The 26490-nt window shown below is 39.5% G+C and overlaps 1 protein-coding gene across 7 annotated transcripts in view; it reads right to left on the bottom strand.

Moving 5' to 3' along the window:
• The window catches only part of LOC111585313 (filamin-C-like), a 71631-nt gene that overhangs the window by 21782 nt on the left and 23359 nt on the right, over positions 1 to 26490 (bottom strand). For 5 of the 7 annotated variants that reach the window (XR_008600217.1, XM_055006592.1, XM_055006594.1 and 2 more), the window contains exons 5-29: positions 26170 to 26288; positions 26007 to 26084; positions 25731 to 25896; positions 24837 to 25037; positions 23762 to 23884; positions 20906 to 21043; positions 19651 to 19777; positions 19244 to 19380; positions 18362 to 18555; positions 18162 to 18275; positions 17947 to 18090; positions 16749 to 16872; positions 15872 to 16032; positions 15698 to 15788; positions 15351 to 15520; positions 15165 to 15282; positions 14746 to 15008; positions 13298 to 13895; positions 10983 to 11156; positions 6147 to 6309; positions 5877 to 6037; positions 5630 to 5797; positions 4881 to 5004; positions 4640 to 4796; positions 76 to 265 (exon numbers count right to left, since the gene is read on the bottom strand). Coding sequence is in view for 6 of the 7 variants with exons in the window: in XM_055006592.1 (XP_054862567.1) it covers positions 76 to 265; positions 4640 to 4796; positions 4881 to 5004; positions 5630 to 5797; positions 5877 to 6037; positions 6147 to 6309; positions 10983 to 11156; positions 13298 to 13895; positions 14746 to 15008; positions 15165 to 15282; positions 15351 to 15520; positions 15698 to 15788; positions 15872 to 16032; positions 16749 to 16872; positions 17947 to 18090; positions 18162 to 18275; positions 18362 to 18555; positions 19244 to 19380; positions 19651 to 19777; positions 20906 to 21043; positions 23762 to 23884; positions 24837 to 25037; positions 25731 to 25896; positions 26007 to 26084; positions 26170 to 26288 (4203 nt within the window). In the remaining variant the exon portion in view is untranslated. The remainder of the gene's footprint in view (positions 1 to 75; positions 266 to 4639; positions 4797 to 4880; positions 5005 to 5629; positions 5798 to 5876; positions 6038 to 6146; positions 6310 to 10982; positions 11157 to 13297; positions 13896 to 14745; positions 15009 to 15164; positions 15283 to 15350; positions 15521 to 15697; positions 15789 to 15871; positions 16033 to 16748; positions 16873 to 17946; positions 18091 to 18161; positions 18276 to 18361; positions 18556 to 19243; positions 19381 to 19650; positions 19778 to 20905; positions 21044 to 23761; positions 23885 to 24836; positions 25038 to 25730; positions 25897 to 26006; positions 26085 to 26169; positions 26289 to 26490) is intronic. The other 2 variants (XM_055006596.1, XM_055006597.1) reach the window with 1 other exon arrangement.

The following is a 26490-nucleotide window of genomic DNA, read 5'->3' as shown; positions in this document are numbered from 1 at the left end:
CAACAACACGATCAGTGACTCTAACAGGAGGTGAAGTCTGATTGGTGGACAGAGAATCGATGGGCGGAGCCTCACCTGTGACCAGACACTTGCTGGCGTCTCCAGTGGGCAGGGCGTGGATGCGGTAAGGAGAGTACGGGATCTCGTCTCCGCCATATTTGATGGTGATGGTGTAGCGTCCGGCCATGTCGGGTACGTAGGACACCGTGTAAGTCCCGTCGCAGTTGTCTCGGATGTTCGCCTTCTTCGGTTTCCCCTCCGGATCCTGGAGACGAGAACAAAAAGTTAGTGGTGGTCAATGTCAAAGATGTTCTACTGATCATCACTGGACTCTACCATCTGCCATCGACAGAAACAGTAAAACTGCTGTGAATTTTAGTGGGCGGAGCCGTTTAAGTTCAGTCAGTGCAGCAGCGCCCCCTACTGGGTGGAGTCTGTTCAAACAAACACAACTCTCACAGGTACTAGCTACTTGAAACCCAACATTCTAAAAACATTCTGAGAAAATTCTAGTAATGTTTCTGTATAAACTTGGTTGCTGATGACACTGCTTTTAGCCCTACTTCTTAAAACATGTATTTCAGCATTTTTCAGTGGATTTTTATTACATTCATTTGCATTATGTTTATATTAAAGTACAAATTAAGGCAATTTAAAACTCTAAATATTCTCTTCTTCACTAAAAATGTAATTTACATCAGTTTTCTTTCTGAACATATGACAACAAAATGTTGATTTATATAATAAATGGTTTTAATTGTATTGTTGTCCAGAGACAAATGTGTGTTTTATGTCTTCTAGTTTCAAGTAGATAAATATATGAAATCATTTATGTTTATTCATTTAGTTCGCAAGTGTCTTCTGGCTACTTACAACCCAATGTTCTAAAAACATTGTGTGAAAATTCTAGCAATGTTTCTGTATAAAACTGTTTGCTGATGACACTGCTTTTATCCCTAATTCTTAAAACATGTATTTCAGTATTTTTTAGTGGATTTTTATGACATCCACCTACATTATATTTATACTCAAGTACAAATAGACATTTTAAAACTCTAAGGATTTTCTTCTTCACTAAAAATGTAATTTACATCAGTTTTCTTTCTGAACATATGACAATAAAAGGTTGATTTATATGATTAATGGTTTTAAATGTATTGTTTTCCATCGAAAAATGTGTTTTTTATATCTCCTAGTTTCAAGCAGATAAATAAATTGATTATTTTGTTTATATATTTAGTTTTGCACTCGTGACTAGTGGCTCTGGGAGGTTTTACTTCTTAACATTATTCTTCTAATAATGTTCAATACCTTACAACACATGACTATCATACTCATGGAAGCCAAAACTCAGACTTCTGGATGTAGATCTTTTATTGTGTGGTGATAAAACTGGGAACAGCATTTAAAAACAGGTGTAAAACTGTTTTTTTTCTGTGCAGCAGCGCCCCCTACTGTGTGGATGTCCAGGTTTGTATTGTACAAACGCAGCTCTCAGAATTATTAGCAGCTTAGAAATACGTGAAAGTTTCTACTGTGGAGTAAAACGATGGATGGCTGCTGATGGTTTGAGAGCAGTGGTGTCACCAGCACTTAGTGGTCATTCCATATAATATCAAACAAATCTGGAAATACAGTTCTCCCATGCCAACATTTACTCTAATACTATGAATATTTTCAGAGTTACAATCCCATTTATAGTATGGTGGTAACATTTGCATGGTTTCATTAAATATACTAAAGTTACCGTAGCTAGAAAAAGATCAGATTCAAGGTAGGAGAACTGATTTTTCATGGAATAACCCAGTTTACAGTCACACAGGATCTAACTATTCACCGCAGCAGAGGATGGATGGATCAACGGATGGACGTTTACGAAGCAAACAGGAAGCAACTGGTTAGTTTAGAGCTAAACACCACATCTGCTTGTTAGCTCATTAGACAAACTGATGGAGTCAGTTCACATGTGGACCACAAGGAGGAGGCAGAGGGGGCGCAGGGAAATATTAACTGTAAGTGTTAAAATGGTTCCTGCTGATACCAGTCATCTGAAAATCTGTTTCAGTCCATGAATCTATCGCTAGTTTATTCAGGTCACCAGGAGTGGAAGAAGGAGAAGAAGTCATAGTATCACGAATCAGGAGATGCACTGAAAAAACTCAAAATCTTACCAAGTCAATTTGTCTTATTTTTAGTCAAAATGTCTCATCCCACCCAAGATAAATTCACTTAGAAGAAACATTTCAGCAGTTGGAGGGACTTGTTTTAAGACGATGCATCTTAAATATCTTGTTAAGTCAAACAGTCTTGAAATTATCTTGTTTTGAGTTGAATTTTACAAGAAAACTCAAAATAAGTTTAACCCTCGTGTCGTCCTGCGGGTCAAAACTGACCCGTTTTGAAGTTTGAAAATGTGGACAAAAAAATTGATTTTCACAGTGAAACTTCTGATGTCCACATTTTCAACATTTTTGGGAAATCTTTGAACATTTTTTGGTGGAAAAAAAATGTTAAAACTGTTTCTTAATAAAAATCAACCAAAATCCAGCGAAATTCACTGGATTTTGGTAGATTTTTATGTGAATGTTGTTAAAGAAAATATTAGAAATTTTACTGATATATATGGAATCACTTTAGATATTTTTAGGATTTTTTGGAAAATTTTCACGAATTTTTTGAAAATATTTACATTTTCAGAATTTACAGAATTTTCATGCCAAATTTGGGGGATTTTTTTAAAAATGAAATTTCTAAGAGAAACTTTTAAGGAATTATTGGAATTTTCTTCCTGAAGGTTTTGCAAATTTTCAGAAATTTGGGGAATTTTTTTGCTGAATTTTTGGATTTTTTTCAGACAAGGAAACAATATTTTTTGGTGCCAGTAAATGAGGACAGCAGGAGGGTTAATGCATCTCAAATTAGGAGGTTACATGAAATCAAAAATCTATTTTTGAGTGAAAAGCTGGTACTTTTAGCATGTCTGGCTTATTTTAATACACCTAAGCTTGACAATCCTGGTAAAATATAGCTTAAAATAAGTTTTCCCAGCTAATTTTAAGACCTCAATATTCTAAACATCAAATCTTATTTCAAGAAATCTCACCAAGACATTTTTCACTTGTTCTATTTTTTCAGTTATTTCAAGGTTAAAGTTCCTTGAAATAAGTTTTTTTTCATGTTTTGCAAGGGGCATTTTTTCCAGTGTATAGAAAGAGTCATAGTACCACTAATCAGGGCTGCCGTGGTCGTTGGTGCAGAAACACAAATCATTAAAGGTTACAGGAGATTTCTGAGGACTCTAAATGTTGTTTTATGGGGACGAGGAGGCAGCAAGGGAGGTGAGGTTAGACGTGAGACGAGGTGAAGCAGGGAGGTGAAGGAGGTGAAGCCTTACGAAGCCTCTCCTCAGAATACTGAAGGGGATGGTTCTCTTTACTATATGAGTCTCCCAAACCCTCCTGCCCCAGTCCTCCACAAACACCGAGGCCTCGCGCCTGCAGCCGTCCGGACCCTGCAGCGACAGCAACAAGCCCACGGCTGGTTTCATTCACAGATACAAACAGAGAGCAGCAGCAGGAGGCTGGAGGGGGAGGCCAGTGAGGCTGCACCACCTCCGTTACCTGCAGTCAGAGGTCAGGGTTTAGTGAGGCTCCGTTACCGGCCTCACTAAACCCTGAACTCTGACTGCAGGCGAAGGAAGCTGAGGCCTGGATGTACAACACAACCAAAGTTATGAAAACTCCACCAGCTGGGATGATTGTTTACTTTAGCGCGACTGCAGGGTTAGCTAGACGGCTAATTTTCAACCTCCGTCTCTCCGACAGCTGTTTAATTACCAACATTATACAAAAATACACCTTACGATATATATTTCTACACAAAAAATAAACAAAACAACAGTCTATCGGTTGAATCAGATCCCTTAAACTCTCTTTCAGGTTCATCGGTGGACAGGAAGTGAGATTTTGGTTGGTTCTTAATGGTTCTCAGTAGATAAAACACTTATTAAAGCCTGTTGGTGCAGCATTGGGTGTGGGAACATGGAAATGGTCAAAAATACATCATCACAGTGCAAACAAAACTATTTTAAGCACAAATGATGTAAAACAATGGTCCAGTTTGAGCTGTAGATTGGGTCTAATTCATTAAACTGTTTTTCTGCAGTGCCCTCTGCTGTCAAGATCTTCCAACTCCCACAATAAAGATGTTATACTTTCAATGATATATCAGATTATTTATGATAAACGGCCTCACCAACATCTTCAAAACATTTTTCAGTCATTGGTTTAAGAACATTCTTCCTTTTTTAGGTTGTTCCACTAAATTTTGCAACTACAACATTACGTCTTAATTAACTTTTCACCTCACAGAAACATTCTTTGAACTGAGCTTAATATGTTCTTTCAACATTAGACTCAGATATTTTCTAAACTTTGCTACAACTTGTAGGTAATGCTATCCTTGCTAGGCTAGCAGTGAACTTACTAAAATGTGATATTAGATGTTTATCAGAGCTGCTGCTGGTTTGGTTCAAATGGTCATTAAAACCTCAGGACTTCTGGACAGGAAGGGAGATTTTGGTTGGTTCCTTTTTGTTCTCAGGGTTGGTGCGGTACCACATCAGGACTCTGGGACTCACCAGTATCTGGACGGTCAGCAGACCTTCTCCAGCATCTCTGGCGTCAATGGTGAACTCAACGGGCAGACTGGCTGGAACCCCAGAAGCATTGAGACCCGGACCGCTGGCCCGGACTTTACTGGCATCATGAGCCGGTAACGTCTTGATCTTGAACGGACTGAGAGGAGACGGCTGGAGAGGTTAGAACTGAGTTATCAGGATCAGAAGGACTTTCTGTTCCTGTAAAGTCTGCAGTACCGACCTGCGGGGAACCTCCTGGTCGGCGTACTTGACGCACACCGTATACGGACCTTCGTTGGTCAGAGTGTAGTTGACGGTGTGGGTACCGTCGCCGTTGTTGGTGATGCTGATAGGTTCAGCCACACCTGAAGACAAACCAGACATTCAGAATGTAAACAAAGACTACAAAGAGGCTTCATGCATGTATGCAGAGACTAAGAACAACACCTGGTCCAGTTGATACAAACATGACCCAGTTCCATTCTGCCTCAATTCACCAAACGCCCCACGCTTGACCATCTTCAATTTGATGTTTTTTATTTTTTTAAGTGGTGAATAATGATTGAGCTGATCATGTGTAGAATCTGGGCTCATAGGTAACATTAGCTTTTGAGTTAAAAGTTCTTAAAGAAAGTGGGGTGATGTCAATTTGATGTTTGAAGTCATACCCTGAGACATAATGGAGATGAAGTCCTGAAATTGTACAGGTTGATTGATATGTAGATATGGACTTCAATGGTACAACCCCACCTTGATAGAACAATGCAAACTAGAAGACGGCTGAAATTCAGTCAAAAATGTCAATGTTTGTCCTTTTTTTCCCCTAAGGAAATCTCTTGAAATGTCTTGAAGAGCCTAAAAAGAAGTCCAGTTGCTTTCTACTTAGGTACTTGGGGTCTGTATGAACCTCGAATTCCTCAAGTTGTAATGAGTCAACAGAGGAACCCTCCAGGTACAAGAAGACAGTTCAGCGCTGTTTCCTGGTCTTACCTGTTGGTCCGTAGAGTTGGACCTCCAGAGAAGCTACTCCAGCCTTGCTGCTGTCCACGGTGAACGTCTGAGGAACATGAGCTCGAACTCCACTTCCAAGACCAGGACCTGAACACCTCACCTTACTGGGATCAACCAGCTCTCTAACTGGAACACGAAACGGACTCACTGCAAGACAAACAGAAGATCAATAAACTCTAAACCAAACACAACCCTATTGCTCAGACATTTTGCTGCCATCTCCTACTTGGGATTGGTCGGCCTCCGAAGGTGATGTTGACGTCGTATTCTCCAGGTGTGAAGGGGATGTACTCCACGCTGCAGCTGCCATCTTTGTTGTCCTTACATGACATCTTTGCCTCTGATGGTCCCTCGATGGCCAGACCAAGACCTCCAGTGCCAGCACCCCTGAGGATGAAGCAAAAAGAAGGTTTTTGAGTGAATTTAAGTTTCAACAGTCGAAGACATTTAGAGTGCTGGAAGGTTCATGCTGCATGAACAAACTGAGGGAAGCTACCTGGTCTCAACGGTGAAACGGTTTGATTTGTTCACCAGTCCTTCATCCAGACCCGGACCGTAGGCTTGGACTCGAGTTGGATCACAACCCTCGATCACCGAAACCTTGAACGGACTGTTGGGCACCGAAACCTCATCGAACAGAACCTCGATCAGATGCAAACCTGGAGATGGACGGAGTCGTTAAGTCAGAGTCCATCATGCTAGCAACCGTTTTAGCAAAGCAACATTTGTGTTTGTTGTTCCTGAAGACGTTTCACCTTCATCCCAGAGGTTCCTCAGTTCTAGCTCACCAGTGGGTAGTTCCAGGTATTTATTCTCAGTCCCCAGACCACATGACCACACTGGAAAAATGCCCCTCTCAAAACAAGAAAAAAAAACTTATTTCAAGGAACTTTTACCTTGAAATAAGTGAAAAAAATCTACCAATAGAACAAGTGAAAAATAGCTTGGTAAGATTTCTTGAAATAAATTATGATATTTAGAATCTTGAGATCTTAAAATTAGCTGGGAAAACTGATTTTAAGCTCTATTTTACCAGGATTGTCAAGCTTAGGTGTCTTAAAATAAGCCAGACATGCTTAAAAAAATAGCAGTTTTTCACTCAAAAATAGATTTTGCTTTCATGTAACCCCTAATTTGAGATGCATTAACCCTCCTGCTGTCTTCATTTACAGGCACCAAAAAATATTGTTTCCTTGTCTGAAAAAGATCCAAAAAAATCAGCAAAAAATTCTCCAAATTCTTGAAAATTTGCAAAACTTTCAGGAAGAAAATTCCAATAATTCCTTAAAAGTTTCCCTTAAAAGTTTTATTTTAAAATATAATATATATAAAATAAAATATTTTAAAATATATGTGTACATATATATATATATATATATATATATATATATATATATATATATATATATATATATATATATATATATAAAAAAATAAACTTCTATTATCTTTAAGAACATTCACATAAAAAAGATTTTTTGTGAATGTTCTTAAGAAACAGCTCTAACATTTCTTTTTTTTCCACCAAAAAATGTTCAAAAATGTTGAAAATGTGGACATCAGAAGTTTCACTGTGAAAATAGATTTTTTTCCACATTTTCAAACTTTAAAACGGGTCAATTTGACCTGCAGGACGACACGAGGGTTTAACTTATTTTGAGTTTTCTTGTAAAATTCAACTCAAAACAAGATAATTTCAAGATTGTTTGACTTAACAAGATATTTAAGATGCATTGTCTTAAAACAAGTCCCTTCATCTGCTGAAATGTCTCTTGTTAAGAGAATTTGTCTTAAATCAAGTGGGATGAGACATTTTGACTAAAAATAAGACAAATTGACTTGGTAAGATTTTGAGCTTTTGCAGTGCAACTTACTGTCAATGGCTAAAGTCTGACATGACTCAAGGTGTTATTGGTGGTAAAACTGCCTGGAGAGGAGTGTCAAGGCTATAAGTACCTGATAAGTGGAGTCATGGACTGCACAGGAGTCGGCCCCTGCTGGCTGTTAGACAAAATGTAGGTTTAAGACTTTCAAACATGAATCCTTCAGATGGTGTCTTTGGTAGCAAGTTAGCATTTTGCTCAGTAGCCACGATAAACTCTTTTAGACAAATTTGGAGCCGTTTCTGTCACTTTTTCAGTCATTTTGGACGTGTTGGAAGACATTATAGACAATGTTGGAGTGACTATCAACAGGTTCCATCATTCTGAATTAATCTGAATAAATTCTGAGTAATTCTGGAAAAGTTTAGAATCATTTTGAACAATTTTTGAATCATTTTGGACACTGGATCTACTGGATGTAGCCCTTTGACGCACCTAGCTAAATATCCAGAAGGCTAATTTCTGTTTCCTTTAAAATGATTCTCGTAAAAATTCTACTTATTTTTGTTTTACCTGAAGGGAATTTATGTTAATTACCTCCCACTAAATTTGGTTTCCCATATCTCTACAAAAGAATCAAAAAAGTTAGCATGACATTTAGCCAAACTGAAGTTACTCTTTGTCTTTGTACCTTTGAATGACTATTTTATCTCCTGTCCACTCCCTTTTTTATTGTACAAAACTCTTATAAAATCAGAATTCAAGAATAACTTTGGAATTTTGGTTGATGCAGTATTTATTTACAGTTTTCATTAAAATGTTATGTAGAAAGACATTAGCAACAATAGCTTGCTAACTTCATCAAGCTCGAATCACCACCTGAATAAAACTTGTTTTCATTCACAGCTCCTCCACTGTGGTTTGTTGTTATAACCGGAGATGACAGCAGAGATTCCAGCAGAGAATCACTTTCCATTAAAATTCCAGGCTGAGCGAAGCCTCGGCCGGCCGAGTATTTCCGTCCCACAATGCACCGCGGCGTGTCACACATCGCTATCAGTGGAAAACCATCTGCTGCCTGCAGACAGACCCGCTATAAATACCATCCGACAGCCTGCAGTCATCCAGCTAACCGATGTACTGCAGCCATGTGATGAGTAAAATACTACACAATAAATACTAGAAATATCACAGATAAAGTTTAATTAGTTTAAGCTGTGGACTCTTTCAGGTGTTTCAATATGATGCTAAAGAACTGATTTCTACATACAGTATGCTATAGATACTATTAGCATGTTAACACATCTTTAGTATCAAATATTAAACATACATGTTAAGTTTTAAGCTACACGTTAGCATGCTAGGATAATAAGGCTACCCTGTTCTTGTGTTTACATTACCATGCTAGCATAATAAAGCTACCCTGTTCGTGTGTTTACATTAGCATTCTAGCATAATAAAGCTACCCTGTTCGTGTGTTTACATTAGCATGCTAGCATAATAAAGCTACCCTGTTCGTGTGTTTACATTAGCATGCTAGCATAACAAGGCTTCCCTGTTATTGTGTTTACATTAGCATGCTAGCATAAGGCTACCCTGTTCTTGTGTTTACATTAGCATTCTAGCATAATAAAGCTACCCTGTTCGTGTGTTTACATTAGCATGCTAGCATAATAAAGCTACCCTGTTCGTGTGTCTACATTAGCATGCTAGCATAATAAGGCTTCCCTGTTATTGTGTTTACATTAGCATGCTAGTATAAGGCTACCCTGTTCTTGTGTTTACATTAGTATTCTAGCATAATAAAGCTACCCTGTTCGTGTGTCTACATTACCATGCTAGCATAATAAGGCTTCCCTGTTATTGTGTTTACATTAGCATGCTAGCATAAGGCTACCCTGTTCTTGTGTTAACATTAGCATTCTAGCATAATAAACCTACCCTGTTCGTGTGTTTAGATTGGCATGCTAGCATAATAAAGCTACCCTGTTCATGTGTTTACATTAGAATGCTAGCATAATAAGGCTACCCTGTTCTTGTGTTTACATTAGCATGCTAGTATAAGGCTACCCTGTTCTTGTGTTTACATTAGCATTCTAGCATAATAAAGCTACCCTGTTCGTGTGTCTACATTAGCATGCTAGCATAATAAGGCTTGCCTGTTATTGTGTTTACATTAGCATGCTAGCATAAGGCTACCCTGTTCTTGTCTTTACATTAGCATTCTAGCATAATAAACCTACCCTGTTCGTGTGTTTAGATTGGCATGCTAGCATAATAAAGCTACCCTGTTCGTGTGTTTACATTAGAATGCTAGCATAATAAGGCTACCCTGTTCTTGTGTTTACATTAGCATGCTAACGCGCGTACGTGCAGGTTAAAGGTCTCTCACCAACTAAATGTAAACATGAAGATTTTCACCATATTTATCAGGCTAGTTCACAAACATTTCTATCTGTATGATGGCATGCTATCAAGCTAAGGTTAGCCTGTTCATGTGCTAGTATTAGAGTAAACAATGAGTTTAAACTTTAAAATGTACTCTCACCAAATCTTACTAGTTTAGTTAAACTAAACTGAGCTGGACGTTAGCATGCTAGCATATTAAGGCTATCCCATTACCGTCCTCACAGTAGCATGTCAAAATGATTATGTTTATAGTTTCTTACCAACTAAATGCAAACATGCTGCAGTTTTTGTTTTAAAAAGCTGAATGTTCCTCATTCAATTACTCAGACATTCTGATATTTTAGATTTCCTAAGTATTAAATGCTAACATGTTCTTTATTTAACGTATTTATCAAGTTATAATTTTCATGACAAAACAAATACTGTATGCTACCATGTCATCAAGCTAAGTTTAGCGTGTTCAGAGTACTAACATGGAATTTATTCCTTCTAATTGTTAACGTGTTTACTAGTTAATATCTACCATGTAGATGAGTTTGGTCTCTACTTTTAAATATATTATCAGTGACTTTTATTAGTTTAGTTAAACTGAGCTGCATTAGCATGCTAGCATAACAAAGTTAGCCTCTTACTGGGCTAACACTAGCATGTAAACATGCACATTTGTCTTAAAGTTAACATGCTGATGATTTTTTACATTCAAAGTGTTTATTCAAGTGTTAAGTGTTAAGATACAGTTTTAAAGTGTTACCTTTAGCGGGTTAGCAGAGTAATTAGCTTGTTAAAGTTCTTTTATTTAGAACATCCAGTAATAATTGAAAACCACTTTTTCCACTTTAACTTTGAAGTAAAACACATTAACAGACTATAAACTCTAAAAACCGAACTCTTGGCTGATATTCTGTGTATTTAAAGCCAGTTTTTAGTGAAGTGTTTCCCTCATTAGAGGTCTGAACATAATGAACCAGTTTAAACCACAGATGCGTTTACTACTGCAGAAGGAACAGAACTATTTCATTTCTCCATCATGATGCTCAGCTGATGAACTGAGGTGTTTCAGACCTTTAGACCAGAACCAGTGGACCTTCTGCTGGACTCACCGTCCTCATACGGTGTGTACTGCACCAGGTACGTCCCGTCCTCCTTGTCGATGATGTAGGCGTCCGTGTTGGCGCCCGACGGGTTGGAGATGGCGGCGCTGACGTGGTTCCCTCCGACCTTATAGTGAGCTCTGGCATCCACGATGAAATGGGTTTTTACTTCCCTCAGGACGCCTGCCAACGAGAAACACAGACAAAGACATAAAAACAGAGAAATTCTAAATGCTTCTGCACTTTGAAAGCGTCAGTTTCACATAGTGGTCGAAGAACAACACAGAAACTAACAATACAGGCAACAAAAACACCACAAAACAACACAAAAATGCCCAAGTGACCACAAAAAGACAAAACTACCACAAAAACAGAGAACTACCAGAAAGAGAAACAAAAAGACACAAAATGACCACATAAACAGCCAAAACACCACAAAAAGATACCAAATGACCACAAATAAACACAAAACTACCACAAAGAGACGCAAAAAGGCACAAAACCAACACAAAGGGACTAAAAAAGGCACAAAATGACCACAAAAAGACACAATAAGTTTACGGAGAGACACAAAATCACCACAGAGAAATGCAAAAAGACACAAAACCAACACAAGGCGACAAAAAAGACAAAAATGACCACAGAAACAGCCAAAAGACCATAAAAAGATACCATATGACCACAAATAAGAACAAAACTACAACAAAAAGAGGCAAAAAGACACAAAACTACCACAAAAGATGCAAAAAGACACAGAAAGAGACACAAGAACACACAAAAACACAGAACTACCAGAAAGAGATATAAAAAGGCCCAAAATGACCACAAAAACACACAAAACCAACATAAAAACACACAAAACCACCACGAAAACACACAAAAACAACACAAAGAGATGCAAAAAGATACAGAAAGAGACACAAAACCACCACAAAAACACAAAACTATCAGGAAGAGAGACAAAGAGACACAAAATGACCACAAAAAGCCATCAAACCACCACAAAAACACATAAAATAAACACAAAAACAGACAAACCACCACAAACGGATATAAAACCACTACAAAGAGATGCAAAAAGACGGAGAAAGAGACACAAAACCACCACAAAGGGAGAAAAAGGCCCAAAATGACCACAAAAAGACTATAAAACCACCGCAAAGAGCCACAAAAACACACAAAATTAAGACAAAAACAGACAAAACCAGCCCAAATAGACAAAAAATGGTGATGCATTCATGAACCCAGATAGCAAATATTCATGATTTACATTAGATTTAATAAAAATCTTTAAATCAAACTAGGAAATGTTCAGCGAACAATTTTAAAAACTGTTTCAGATTTCTACTGATGGATAATCAATAAACTAGTCTCTGCAACTTCCTTTGGTCCAATTGATTATCAGTAAAAACATCACATATCTGAAGTGTGATGCAGTAAATAACTGGACGTTGTTTTGTTCCTGCTAGTTTCCATCAGTTTCATGGTTCAGATGTTGATGGAAACTCTGAGTTTATTTTTCCATCTGAACATCCAGCAGAAACCCAACAGAGACAAAAACTAAATCAAACTCTGAGGAAACATGTTGAGTTTGATGTTGGATTATTTTAAATGTAGTTTCTACACAAACAACGTGAAATAAATTAGGTTATTAGAGAACATTCTGAGGTTGTTTCTGATCTGATGAGTTTTATGGATCATCTCTAGCTTCTCTTTCACTAAGTGGCTTCATGACTTCGCTGCTCCTTCGCTCTTCCAGTTTGAATAAATGTGAACCTAAAGGGTGTAAATCTGAAGCCAGAGAAGCCTGAAGTTTGAGCTCAGAGCTGTAAATGTGCAGCTGAAAGTTTATTAACTGTCATAATGAAGTGAGATGAAGTCCAGCAGCCAATAAACAGAAAGCTGAACCACTGAGAGCCACAAAACAGGACTGAGGGTTTGGAAACTGCAGTTATCATCGTGATTACTACCAGAAATACAGTTTATGTGTAAGAGGAGGTGGAATATTAACTGTTTCAGAAGCTGGTCCCACTGGAGACAAACAAATAAGTAACTTAAATTAGGGTGAAAATCAAGACCTGGACACCAAACTTACTTTATTCATTTAAAATGTTTTTTAAACTAATGTAGAAAACCTGAATCTCTGGCTACTAAATCATACTCTAGAGATTTTTATTAAGTTTAAGAACACACAAAACAACCACAAAAAGAACACAAAATAACCAGAAGACACAAAACTACCACAAACAGACACAAAAAAACCCCAAAATATCTGAGACTTTGGTAGATTGCCTCCTTTAACCACCTGGTCACCAGGAACTCACCTGTCAGTTCCACTCCAGGTCCGTAGACTTTCACCCCACTGGTGTCCACGGCCGGGTCGACCTGCAGTCGGGTCGGGAACTTTGGCACCACGTGTCCTCCGTACTTGATCGTGATGGAGTACATGCTGTGGGTCTGGGGGATGTAGGTGATGGAGTAGGTCCCGTCGCCATTGTTCTGGACGTGGACCTCGGCTTTGGTTCCAGAGTCGGAGATGATCTCGATGGTCAGCTCGGCCTCCCCGGCCTTGGAGCAGTCCACGGTGAAGGCGCCGGCCTCGTTGACCTTCCCCCGCTCCAGGCCCGGCCCGCTGGCCGTCACCTTGCTGGGGTCAAACACCGACTGGACGGCGGCCTTGAAGGGCGACCCGGGGATATGTTGGTCGGCAAACAGGATGTTTATGGCGTACTCGCCGGGCTCGGTGGGCAGGTAGGACACGGAACACGACCCGTCCCCGTTGTCCTGGCACTCGATCTTCGCCTCACAGGGTCCTTCCACCGTCAGGCCCAAACCTCCGGTACCGGCTCCTTTGGTGTCGATGGCGAAGGGTGCCGGTTTACCCACAACACCTCCCTGGAGCCCCGGACCATAGGCCCGGACCTGGAGGGGACAGGAAGTAGTTAGAGAATGTTAAACTAGTCAATGGGACAAAATGACTCCAGTGAAAAGAAAGAAATAAAAATTTTCACAAAAAGAATTGAAACTCTGTCAAAACAACTCAGAATTTGTTCAAACCTCCAAAACACGTCCAAGATGACCACTACTAAAGTGACAAAAACTCATCCAAAATGACCTGAAACCTGTCGACAAAGACTCAGTTTGTTCAACTGAACTTTGAAATTTGTTCTAAGTCAGTGTAGATTCTCAGTCGTCATGGTCGCTAGACTTCCCTTGTAGGTTCTGGAAGATGTTTCTTGAAATGTCTTCCAGAACCTACAAGAGAAGTCCAGTTGATTTCTACTGAAGCTCCTAAGTTCTCAGTAGTTCTCCATTTGTCCAAAAAAAACAAACTTTTCCTACATGACTCAAAACTGGTCCAGTTTTTCAAAATTTAGAAACACCCCCAAATTTACCTAAAAAAAACAACCTAAATGAAAAAAATGTCTCCAAAATGACCTGAAACTTGTTGAAAAAGACTCAAAATTTGTACAAAAAGATTCACAATTTGTCCAAAAACTTATCCTAAACTATTTTTTAAAGTCAGAAATTATAAATATCTGTACAAAAAGACTCAAAATTTGTACAAAATCAATCAGAACTCAGTAAAACTGTGTCAGAAGCCTGAAACAGTTTGAAGGTTTCAAGGGTTGAAGAACTTAAGAGGAACTCTGTGATGCAGCTTTTGGATATTTTTTAGTTTAATTCTAAAGACAAAATCTTAATTTAATGTTTGAAACAGAATCTTTCATTCTGGGAACCTTAAAATAACCTTTATTTAAGCGGTTCTGACCTTGGACGGGTCCGGCGGCATCACCCCCTCCACGCTGAACGGACTCCCAGGAACCGGGTTCCCGTCATAGCTGATGTCCACCCGGTAGGTTCCCTCCTCAGGGGGGATGTACTTCACCGAGTGAAGCTCATTGGCTGAAGCCGACTCTAGCTTGCAGGGGATTGGTCTACGTGACAGCGAGGTGATCTTCACGTCGAGTTTGTTCTGACCGCCGGCGCCGCGAGTGGAAATGGAAAACTCCTGATCCTTACCGACATCCACCTCTGAGGGTAAAGACGGAAACAGGAAGTTAATCTGTCGAAACGGGAAGTTAATCTGTCGACAGGTACAAGGTTTATACCGAGAGAAAATACACACATTAAATAAATAGATGTTGTTGTTGAGGTTCTGGACCTTCATGATTCTTTATCAGGACTTACTGTTGTTGAGGTTCTGGACCTTGATCCGGCTCAGGTCCAGAGGAGGAGCCACACTGATGCTGAAGGGACTCTTGGGTATGGGATCTCCTCTGTGACACACTGTGATGGACATGTTGCCCTGAGACAGACACACACTGGTTAGCCCCGGCCAGGCTCCGCCCTCTCACCTGCCAGGTGTGCAGTTACCTGCTGCAGTGCCGTGTAGCGGACCGTGTACGAGTAGTCGTGGTTGTCGATGATCTCGAAGTCTCGGACAGCGTCACCTTTAGCTGCTCCGGTGAAGTGGACCTCAGGTTTGGCTTTTCCTGCTCCCTTAGTATAGATGGTGAAGTGGGTCGGCTTCCCCACCTCCACACCTGCACAGGTGAGGACACAACACACACACACACACTGTCATTGGGTGTCTCTTTGTGGTCGTTGTTTGTCTCTGTGATATTTTCCAACTATAGACTGTCAGTCAGCAGTTGGTCCTGGTTGTGTGTCTGAGTTCTGTGGAGTTGTGTGTCTGAGTTGTGTCTCCACAGCAGACTCACCTGTGCGGTTCAGTCCGGGTCCGTCTGCTCGGACTTTGTTGGCGTCGTGTGAAGGCTCCACCTTTATTCTGAAGGGGCTGATGGGGATTTCCTGTGGCGGAGGTAAAGGTGTGTATGAGGCTCGGTGTGAACGTTGTGTGTCTGTAGCAGAGACTCACCTGTCAGCTGCCTCACCTGGTCTCCGAACAGAACCATGATGGTGTAATGGCCCGGCCCAGGGGGCGTGTACTTCACCGTGAACGTGTCGTTGTCGTTCTTGATGATGTCGAAGTCGATGTCGGCCTCGGCAGGTCCGACCACACCTGGAGCACATTTGATGCCCATGCTAACGTCACCTGGACAGGTAGCACAGGTGAGCAGGTTATTTCAGGTCAGACAGGTAAAACACAAAGTTCACAGTTGTCAGATTTCATTACAAGTAAAGGTCAGTTTGTGTCTCTTTGTGGTCATTTTGTGGTGGTTTTGCGTCTCTTTGTGGTCATTTTGTGGTGGTTTTGTATCTCTTTGTGGTCATTTTGTGTCTCTTTGTGGTTGTTTTGTGTCTCTGTGTTATTTTGTGTCTCTTTGTGCAGTTTTGTGTGTCTTTGTGGTTGTTTTGGGTCCCTTTATGGTTGTTTTGTGTGCCTCTGTGTAGTTTTGAGTGTCTTTGTGGTTGTTTTGTGTCTCTTTGTGATTGTTTTGTGTCTCTGTGTTATTTTGTGTCTCTTTGTGCAGTTTTGTGTGTCTTTGTGGTTGTTTTGGGTCCCTTTATGGTTGTTTTGTGTGCCTTTGTGTAGTTTTGAGTGTCTTTGTGGTTGTTTTGTGTCTCTTTGTGATTGTTTTGTGTCTCTGTGTTATTTTGTGTCTCTTTCTGTAGTTTTGTGTGTCTTTGTGGTCATTTTGTGTCTTTGTGGTTGTTTTGTGTCTCTTTGTAGTCATTTTGTGTCCCTTTATGGTTGTTTTGTGTCTCTTTGTGGTTGTTTTGTGTCTCTTTGTGGTCGTTTTGCGTCTCTTTGTGGTTCTTTTGTGTCTCTTTGTGGTTCTTTTGAAGCTGTTTTAGTTTTTGTCTCACCTTGTCCAGCTTCACTGCAGTCGACAGTAAAATACGTTGGTTCATTGGCCTTCAGTCCAGTTTTCTCCACACCTGGACCGTAAACCTTCACGTTCTCTGGATGACTTCCTTCTCCGATGGTCACCTGATCAACGACATCATCATCATCAATAATCTGGATCAAACCTCTGACAGAAAACTACAAATATGGAGGAAACGTCTGATAACTGAATGAAAGTATTCAGACTGAAAGTTCATTCTTGACTTTGGAAGCAGCTGATAATAAAATAATTTCCCTACAAAATCCATTCAGCAGCTTTTCTGAAGCTTTCAGTCACATTTCATGGTCTTCATTTCAGAATTGCTGAAAAAAAACAGGTGATAATTTTACATATGTGAGAGAAAAAAAGTTGAGTTTTCTTTTATCTTGTGCAATTTTTTGAGCACATTGCCATCATGTATAATTAAATAAAGATAAATTAATATTTATTGGTTATTTTCTTCTTAAATGACCTTAAGTAGATTTCAGTCGTTTTTAATGTTTTTACATTTGACGCCAAAATATTTAAGCAGATTTTTTTCCAAAGTCAGTGAAATTTTGAGAAACTACACAGAGTAGTTAACCCATTTATACAGTTTGGGGTCTACTTTGTCCTGATTTAAGCCTCTTTATAGAAAATTAAATTTAGGCAACAGATAAACGTTGTTTTGCAGAAAACCTACTAAAACCTAAGTGTTGGACGTTTATTGTCATGTTGGACGTTTCTGTTTTTTTAGACATTTTTTGTCATGTTGGATGTATTTTATCATGTTGGATGTTTTTTGTCATGTTGGATGTTTCAGTTTTTTTGGATCTTTTTTTGGCATGTTGGATGTTTGTCATGTTGGACATTTTTTGTCATTTTTGACTTTTTGTAATTTTGGACGTTTTCTGTCATTTTGGACATTTTTTGCCATTTTGGATGTTTGTTGTCATGTTGGACCTTTTTTGCCATTTTGAACGTGTATATGAACATGCAATCATAGCTCTACACTGGGCTCTATAGGGTTAGTTCCAAATATTTGTAGCTTAGAAGCTGCTAATAATTCTGAGAGCTGCGTCTGAATAATATGGACACTAGTTTGAGTTCATGAGCAAAAACATTTAGGTGTCCAAACTGCTGAAAGAGATTAAAAATGCTCTAAAGTTAAATATGTGGTGGATTATGGTTGGTTTTACCCTGAAGGGGCTGTTGGGGACGTTGACTTCGCCCCAGGTGATGATGATGGTGTGTTTGATGGGTTTGGTGGGAATGTAAACGCAGAAGAAGGTGCTGTCTCCATTATTGGTGATCTGGATGTCGATGGGGAAACCTTCTGCGTCCTGAAACACAGACTTCATGTTACAGGAAGCTTCGTTAAATGAAAGATTCGGTTGTTCTGTTGGGTTCTGACCTGAGCGTAGAGCTTCAGTTCTCCTCTTCCGGCTCCGTGGGTGTCGATGGTGAACTCGGCGGGTTTGTTGACGATGCAGCCGAGAGGCTCCAGACCAGGACCGAAACACTTCACCTGATTACAGGAGAACATTCAACACGTAACGTTTAACAGTAAAACACCAGATAAAACCGTGTAGAGTCGGTCGATTCTGGTCAGACCTTCTCAGGGAAGACATCATTGACAGCAGGGAGGATGTGAGCCATGAAAGGACTGTCCTTGATGTCCTCATCGTCGCAGATGACGTGGACGGCGTAGTCGCCCGGTTCGGTTGGCCAATAACGGACATCACAAGATCCGTCACCCTTATCATCGCACTCGATCTTTGCTTGAGAGGGACCCTCGATAGAGAAACCTGAAGACAAATACTGAAAAATAAAACTTCTGAACCCAAAAAACCTGCTGGTGAGTTTAAAAAGACAAGTTATCTTGTGTCTAAAATGACGCCATCTATTAGCCAGAAATTTCCAATTCTCTCTGAAAAATCAACCAAAAAACCTTAATATTCTATCAAAATCATTTTATTCTACATAATTTCAAAATTTGACAAAAACAAACCACTAATCACACTCTGTTAAAAAAACATCTGTGATGAGACTTTTTACTCAAATTTAACTGAATTTTAGCAGCTTTCCATTGACTTTCCATGACTTTTAAGATTGATTTTCATAATCATCTTTTTTTAACAAGAGGATCTTCAGGAAAGATAATGCAGAATCTCCACTTCAAACAGTTTTCAGAGAATATAAATCAGTCCCATCTTTGAAATACAACCTAAAAACCTTTTGTTTTCTTTGTTTTAAGTTCTTTTAGTTTCATTCTGTAGACTCTTTTTGTATCAAAACTTCTCTGTACTTCCTTCATAACTTTGTTCCCTTGAAAAGTGCTGCAGGAGATAAAGGTTATTTTAGGCTAATTATTTATTTTTTTTTACTAAACTCTGGTCACTAGTTGTTGAGACACTGAACGTTTCTCTGGATCAACTTTCAGACCGTCTTTATATTGATGTTCCTGAGTTTAATCTTGATGTTTCTGTAACATACCCAGAGTTCCCACTTCGGTGCCGATGGCCTCCACCACAAAGTCAGCGCTCTTCCCGACCATTCCGGTCTCCAGACCCGGACCCCAGGCCCTGACCTTCTGAGGCCCCGCCTCCTCACTCACAAGTATCTCAAACGGGCTGAAAAAGCACAAGTGCACACAGAAAATCTGAGTTTTATCATAATTCCAGAGAAAAACACATTTATTCTACATATATGTGAGTCTGGAGAACCTCGGGGTTCAATCCTGGGTCCTCTACAGTTCTCCTTTACATAGCAGCTCTTTCTTAAATTATACAAATGTGTGTAAAATGTGATGTTAAACACATTAACATAAACTGTAGGACACACACTTTAACACACACTTTCTAAATAAACTAGGATAAACTCAGCCGGTTCGTTGATCTCACCTGCGTGGGATGCTGTGTCCTCCCCAGTTGATGGTGACGACGTACTTTCCGGTCATTACGGGGTAGTAATTACACTCATAGACACCATTTTCCAAGTCCAGCACCTTCACCGGCTCTTCTAGGCCCTCTGGATTTAAAATTAATACATAACCCACTATCAGTACAGTAAGAAATCATAATGCAGCTGCTATTAAAAGTTAAACTTAACTCAAAATTACCAAATATTAACAATGATTATGAATAAAATAAAAATGTAAACAAGTAAATCAAACACCCAAAATACAAACATCGATTTCTCAGCACTGAATTAAAAGTATTTGAATTTTAATGCCAAAATATTTCGATGATAAATCCTGCTGATTGGCTGAGGAAGTTCATGGAGAAAAATTAAATCCTGTCAGATGATTTTAAAGGACTTCAGCTATATTTGAAGTTAATTGCACTTTTAAAACAGCCCTGAAAACCAAACAAATTTCATATCTAAATCTAAATGTTCACTTATAGTAATACTCCCTTAATTTATCCATTCATTTGAAAAAAAAAACATTAAACCTTTTAATAGCATCTTAATTTTGATTCCATTTTCAGGTTCAAATGAATAATATTTTACTGTATTCTATTTCAGATTTTTGTGTCCATGTTTGTTTATTTGGATAAACCATTTAGTTTTCCACTGGTCCCAACATAAATCACATTTATGACATAACGTTAAAAATAAAATAAAAACACAACTATGAACACGTTCAAATTTTGCCAAATTAATGGATTAGAACTTAATACAGGCTTTACATTGATTATCTGCATGAGTAAGGGTAACTTTGGGGAGCATAAATTCCCTAAAATGGACAAAAGGTAACTTAACTACTGACGCAGACTATAAAAACATTTCCAATTAAGGTTCAAATTTAAGGGTTCCTCCCAATGTTTCACCATTTAATGGGTACATTAATGGATTTTCATGTATCAAACCATTTGTACGGGTGAAAAACTGCAATAATCAAATTGTAAAAATCTGCTTCATCATCTAAAATACATTTTAAAGCATAAGTTCTAACTGTAAATATAAATGGACTATATTATTGGGGTCAGATTAAGAGGTTTTAACCTGTAAAAATGCATGTTTGCCCTTATTACATAATTCATTAGCAAGTCAATGACATTTTAATGTTAGGAAACATGAAAGGATTCAATTTGAGGCTGACTGAATTGTGTGAAATATATTTTTTTTAATGAAATTTTGCTTTCGGTGTCTTACTTGGTCCCTTCACGGTGACTTTGAGTTCTCCACTGCCGGCTCCTTTGGTGTAAACTTTAAAATCTGCCACTTCCTTCACTCGGACGCCTTTCGGCTGCAAACCTCGACCCGACGCTCGGCAGGCATTGGGATTACAGGCTGGTTGGATCAATGAGAAGGAGACGTAGGATAATGTTAGACTAGGAGATGATGTTAGAGTGAAAATGAAACTAAAAACTCACAAACGCAGCCCTGTTTCCTAAGAAGGTTCAATTAGAGACTTGTTAGCAAACAACTTTCCATCCAACCCTCACTGGTCTGACCTTAGATAAAAGTAAACCTGGTAGAAAGATAACACTTCATTTCTGTTGTGCAACAACTACTTTGTTGTCTTGAAGTAATATTTCTTGAAGCACTAAGTACTTCAATGTCTTTTAGGTCCCTAAAGATGTTTTGCCTTCATCCAAGAGGATCCTTCATCCAATCAAGGCTCATTAAAGGACTGCAACTTGTGCAAGTTGAGGTAAATAACCTGATCCTTCCAAGATAAGGACCTCCTAAAGAACATCTGGAAATTTATCAAGCTCTCTGTGTCCTTGAAGATTTGCACAGCTAACTTAAGGCTATGCTAATTTAAGAGTACCATTAACACCTTTTCAAGACCTTTAAAATGTCATTCAACACCTTCAAAAGTTCTTCAGTAATCACTGGAACCTCTCTGAAAGGTCTAAATTCTCCTCAAGGAACTCTGGAACTTCAACAAGGCTTGTAGAAACTTAAAGGCCTGTAGAGACCTTTAAGGCTGGAAAACCAAATATATTTTAGGGTGCAAACTCATCAAGGACCCCTATAATCTCCTTAAGGACTCTTTCAACCTGTACAACACCTCTGAAACCTTCTGTAAGACATGTTAAGTCTCCTCCGTGACCTCTAAAACGTACTAAAAGACTTTTTCAACCTCGTCAGTAGCCCCAATTCTTGTAAAACATCTCTTTGACTTCCCCAAACAAACGGGAGCGTATTCAAGACCTACAACTACAAACAAGATCCCTGAAACCTCCCTAAAGATATCTTCAAGTTCCTTAACAACCTCCAAAAAGGCGTAAAACCAACCTGAAAGCTCTTCAGGATCTAATCCTCCCAGAGGACATCACAAGAATCAAGGCTCGTCAATGACCCAAAAGTCAAGGAATGAATTTTTGTCATTCGTGTGTTTGAGTTTTGCGTTTCAGTTTGTTGATGAGCCCGATTTAAGTGAGTTTCAGGTCATTTATGAGCCTTGATTCATAATTACTTTGAACTTCCCACCAGTCAGCTAGGAAGCATTTTGGATGAATGTTGAAACATCTTCAAGAACCAAGAACATGTCCAGTTGCTTCTACTAATGCACAAACAGTTACCATGAATGGAAACTACTAAATCATGGTCCTTAATAAGTAATGTCTGATCTCCAGTTAATCGATGTACATACATTCCTAAAGTGTTCCTCCAACTTATTAACAAGATAATACATTTTCTGAGTAAAGTCTGCCAACAACACGCATTTCCACACACAGAGCTGCAGGATTTTCTCTGTTAGTCAGCTGATCAGCGCTAAGAGCAGCAAAGATGAAGACGAGATGAAACCAGAGAATCAGAGCTGCAGAATGAAAACATGGGAGCTGAGAGTTTAGACACAAAGACATTTCCATACCCTTTTATCCACAACAATGCAAACGTACAGAATCAGTTGGTGTCTTACCAACAGAAAATATCAGATTTCAAAATGAAAAAGCGCTGCAGGAGGAAGGTGACTGATGGTGACATGAGGAGGAAACAGGAAGTCAAGCAGACAATAAAGATGATGAAGGTGGGAAGAAGGAGAAGGAAGATGGTCACCCAGGCACCTAATTCTAGTGGTCAACTGAAGCCCAACATTATTCTGAAGTTTTTAGTTTTGCAGGTTATATTAACATTGTTATGTTCACTCATTAGTCGTTATTCAAAATGCAGAATTAATCCAATGGAAAGAACTAAATGTTTTATTTAATTGTCTCAGTAGAAAACCTCAGACAAATTTCAGTCCCGGTTTTTAACTAACTAAACTCCATTAAACTCTTTGACAGGAAATGAACCAGAGCTTTTTGGGCTTTACATTGCCCGTTTGGTTTTCCTTTCATGTACCTGCAAACGTGTTTTATAAATCAATCTAAACTAAACTAAAGGTGGTGCCGATTCCACATGTTGACATAAGTGACCAACCACACATCCAAACCCCCTCTGGATGACAGTTTGAACATAAAATTACAAAAAAAAACCAACAATATTGAGTGTCAATATGGGCTGATATGTTAATATTTATTGACTATATTTTGGAAAAAAAGATTTTGTTTAATAGAAATATTTTCTTGCTGAAGCTTGTCGCTGTTGGCAGGGGAAATAAACTATCAAAGAAGACATTAGCTATGTAGCATAGCTTGCAAAGTGCCAGTATATGTTGCACCTCTGCTAGCTTGGACAATTAGCTTGGTATGGTATGCAAGTACGTATATTATTACTGAATTCACATGAAATGGGTTTGGCCATGACAACTAACCCACATGTGAAGCTGGAATTTCTGCAAAGGTAGATTGAAACATTTTTTTGAGATGCGATTAAAACACCAATTGATCATTAATCCTGACGCCATCCAGAGGGCTCAACACTTCCACATTCACTTCGTGTCTGAGTTGTAGAAAAAGAAGAAGCTGCTCAGGACGAAGCAGGTGCTGGCTCATGCTGTAAAGCTGGGAAACCCCGTCCAGAGGGGCCAAGGTAGGAACGGTTTGAGTTGAGGTGGAAGAACCAGGCTAGCGCAGGCAGGCTCCAGTCACACCCCCGACCCTGGCCTGTACTAACTTGGTCGCCTGGGTTTGGGTGGTGTAGGAGGGGGTGCTCTCCTGGTCTTGTCTGAGGGTGGGGTGCGAATGGACTGAGGTACAACCTGCACTGGAGACCCAGGAGGAGGGCCACTCTGTGGAACTGAAGGAGGGAACAACAATGATGACACATTTGTACAAAGGCAGAGGGAGGACAGAGACCTCCAGTCCAACGGACAACAGGACCACCAAACAGGTGGGACAAACCCGAGTACTTGAAGTAAAGTGTGTCTCTAGGTGCTAAAGCTTCAGGCAAATCAGATGAGACAGGGAAGTCCTAAATCAAGTCTTGAAACCACAATAGAATGGTTTCAAACCAATGTCAACCTAAAATCACATCTGGGTAGTCCCAAGCCAAATCCTCGGTCAGGTCAAAGGGTCCCAGATCAACAAAGTTCCATGTTATATTCTAAATGTAGATCAATTTTGTACAAACCCCAAGTTCACAAGTCAAAACAACAAATCCTAAGACAAGTCAAGTCCTGCCACACATCCCAGATAAGTTCCCAAGTCAAAGTCAGGTTAGTTCCAGGTCCAGTCACAAATCAAGGTGGTATGTCCCCACTTATGCCCTATAAATCAACGGCAACTCCTAAGTCAGGTTTTAAATTAAGACAAGACAGAATTCCAGGGTTAATTAAGGGCAGTTCCAAACCAAGTCCTGGGTCAGGTCCAAGGGTCCTGGTTCAAGAAAGATTCAGGTTTTATGCAAGATCTGTTTCCTCAGGGAAATACCCAAGGGTAATCCTGTTCAATTCCCAAGACCTAGGCTTGAGGAAAAGCTAAGTCAAAGACGGCCTTAACATCAGAGTTCGAAGTGACTCTCACTCTGATTAGAAATCAGTGCTGTGGATGGGTGGCAGTAAGAGGGAGGGTCAACATGTTAGTTGATCATATTAAATTAGATTAAATGATGGACTGACTGAAATAAAACAAAAATATCTGCAGGATTCAGGAAACTAAATCATTTCATGACAGTTCACAAGAGAAAATCTGACTTTGATTTAAGCTACATATAGAAGACAATAAAAAGCCAGCGCTGATATTAAACCTACCCTCTGAGATGTTGACGGTGAAAGGGCTTCTGGGAATCTGCTGCCCAGCAAACGTCACATAGACAGTGTGAGGCCCTTCCAGGACAGGAGCATAGGTGCACCGAAATATACTGTCGCCTTTGTTCTCCAAGACAATCTCCACTGTATCCCGCCGACCATTCGAGTCCACAATGATGACGCCCACATCGCCCGTACCCGCCCCTGGTGGACAGACAGAGGACAACAAGGCCTTTAGACTGTGGACGAGGAATGTGACTGTTACTGGAAAAGAACCAGAAAAATGAAATATAGCTGCTGTGGAGACCAGGAGAGAGATTCTTTATCCTTCACAGTTTTTATTCAGACGACTAAATCACCTCATTGATTACAAGATACCGAAGAAGCAAAGACAGAACAAACATTTAAAAGAGAATAATTTAGGGCTATACTCTCCACAGCTCATCCTCAACAGGTTGCAGTTCTACACCTCTGCACTTTATTCAGCTGCATCTGTTATTTATGTTCTAAAGATAGAAACTTTATTTATATAGCAACTTGTTAAAATGTTGCAAAGTGCTTTAAATGCCACAAAAACTCAACAATCCCTTAAAAAAAGATCTGTGAAATTGCAAACCTCTAAGCTTGTCATTATCAGACACATGAACAAACACAAATTAATCTGGAACACCTCAGCTCATTTTCAAATCCTCAGGCAGGACATTTGTTGAGCAGTTTTGAAATGTGTTTCACATCTATTTCATCAACTTGTTTTAATGATAAACAACTTTTGACTGAAGAAACCAGTTTTTCTGTTTCCTTTGTCTGTTTTGAAGATGATTAATTGAGAAACAAACTACTGTGTGTTCTGTTTTAGTTTTCATTTGTGATTAATAGGACGATGACGATTTCAGTTACCTGCAATATAAATATCAAAGTAAGTCGGTTTATTGGCCACGTTCCCATTCGGCTGCAGTCCCGGCCCGCGGGCCTGAACTCTGCTCGGGTCGCCCATGATGGCCTTCGAAACATTCACCATGAAGGGACTTCTGTCGATGTCCTGTCCTGCAAACAGCACCTTTACCTGGGGGGAATGGGAGGACAAAGGCCTGTCAGGGTCTAAGACTCAGTTTATCTACCAGAAAATAGTAAGACCCAGGAAGAACCAGGGAACCATCAGAGCCATCATCAGACCTTATGAAGCCCCTCCACTTTGGGCAGGTAGACCACGGAGTAGGTCCGGTTCTTGTCATTGTTGGGTATTACCCGAGCCTGATGGACATACAGATAAATCACAGTAAATTTTGACTGTATTTTACTTTAATGTGTTTATACAAATGTGAATGTGAGTTCCCACCTCCTCTGTGTGTCCTTCTGGATCCTCCACATAAACCAGAACCTCCCCAAGCCCGGCCTCCACCGTCTCCACCAGGAACTCTGCTGGTTTCAGAACGACGTTACCTCGAGGCTCGATACCTGACAGGAGATAATATTATCTATGTTACTATGCAGTGAGGTATAACAAGCCCTTCAGAACTAAAGTTTTTCTAACTTTACAACTAAACTGCATCTATAAAACATTTTTTTCATGTTTGACATAATTTTACCATTTGTGGATTTAATTCCATCATGTATTCATATTTTTTTCTGTGATTTATTGCAAAATAACAGCAAACTG

This window comes from Amphiprion ocellaris, chromosome 21, assembly GCF_022539595.1.
Source record: "Amphiprion ocellaris isolate individual 3 ecotype Okinawa chromosome 21, ASM2253959v1, whole genome shotgun sequence".
In the NCBI taxonomy this organism is placed as follows: Eukaryota; Metazoa; Chordata; class Actinopteri; family Pomacentridae; genus Amphiprion; species Amphiprion ocellaris.
Note: the sequence above shows the minus strand (reverse complement) of the source record. Positions and strands in the feature narration are given on the sequence as shown.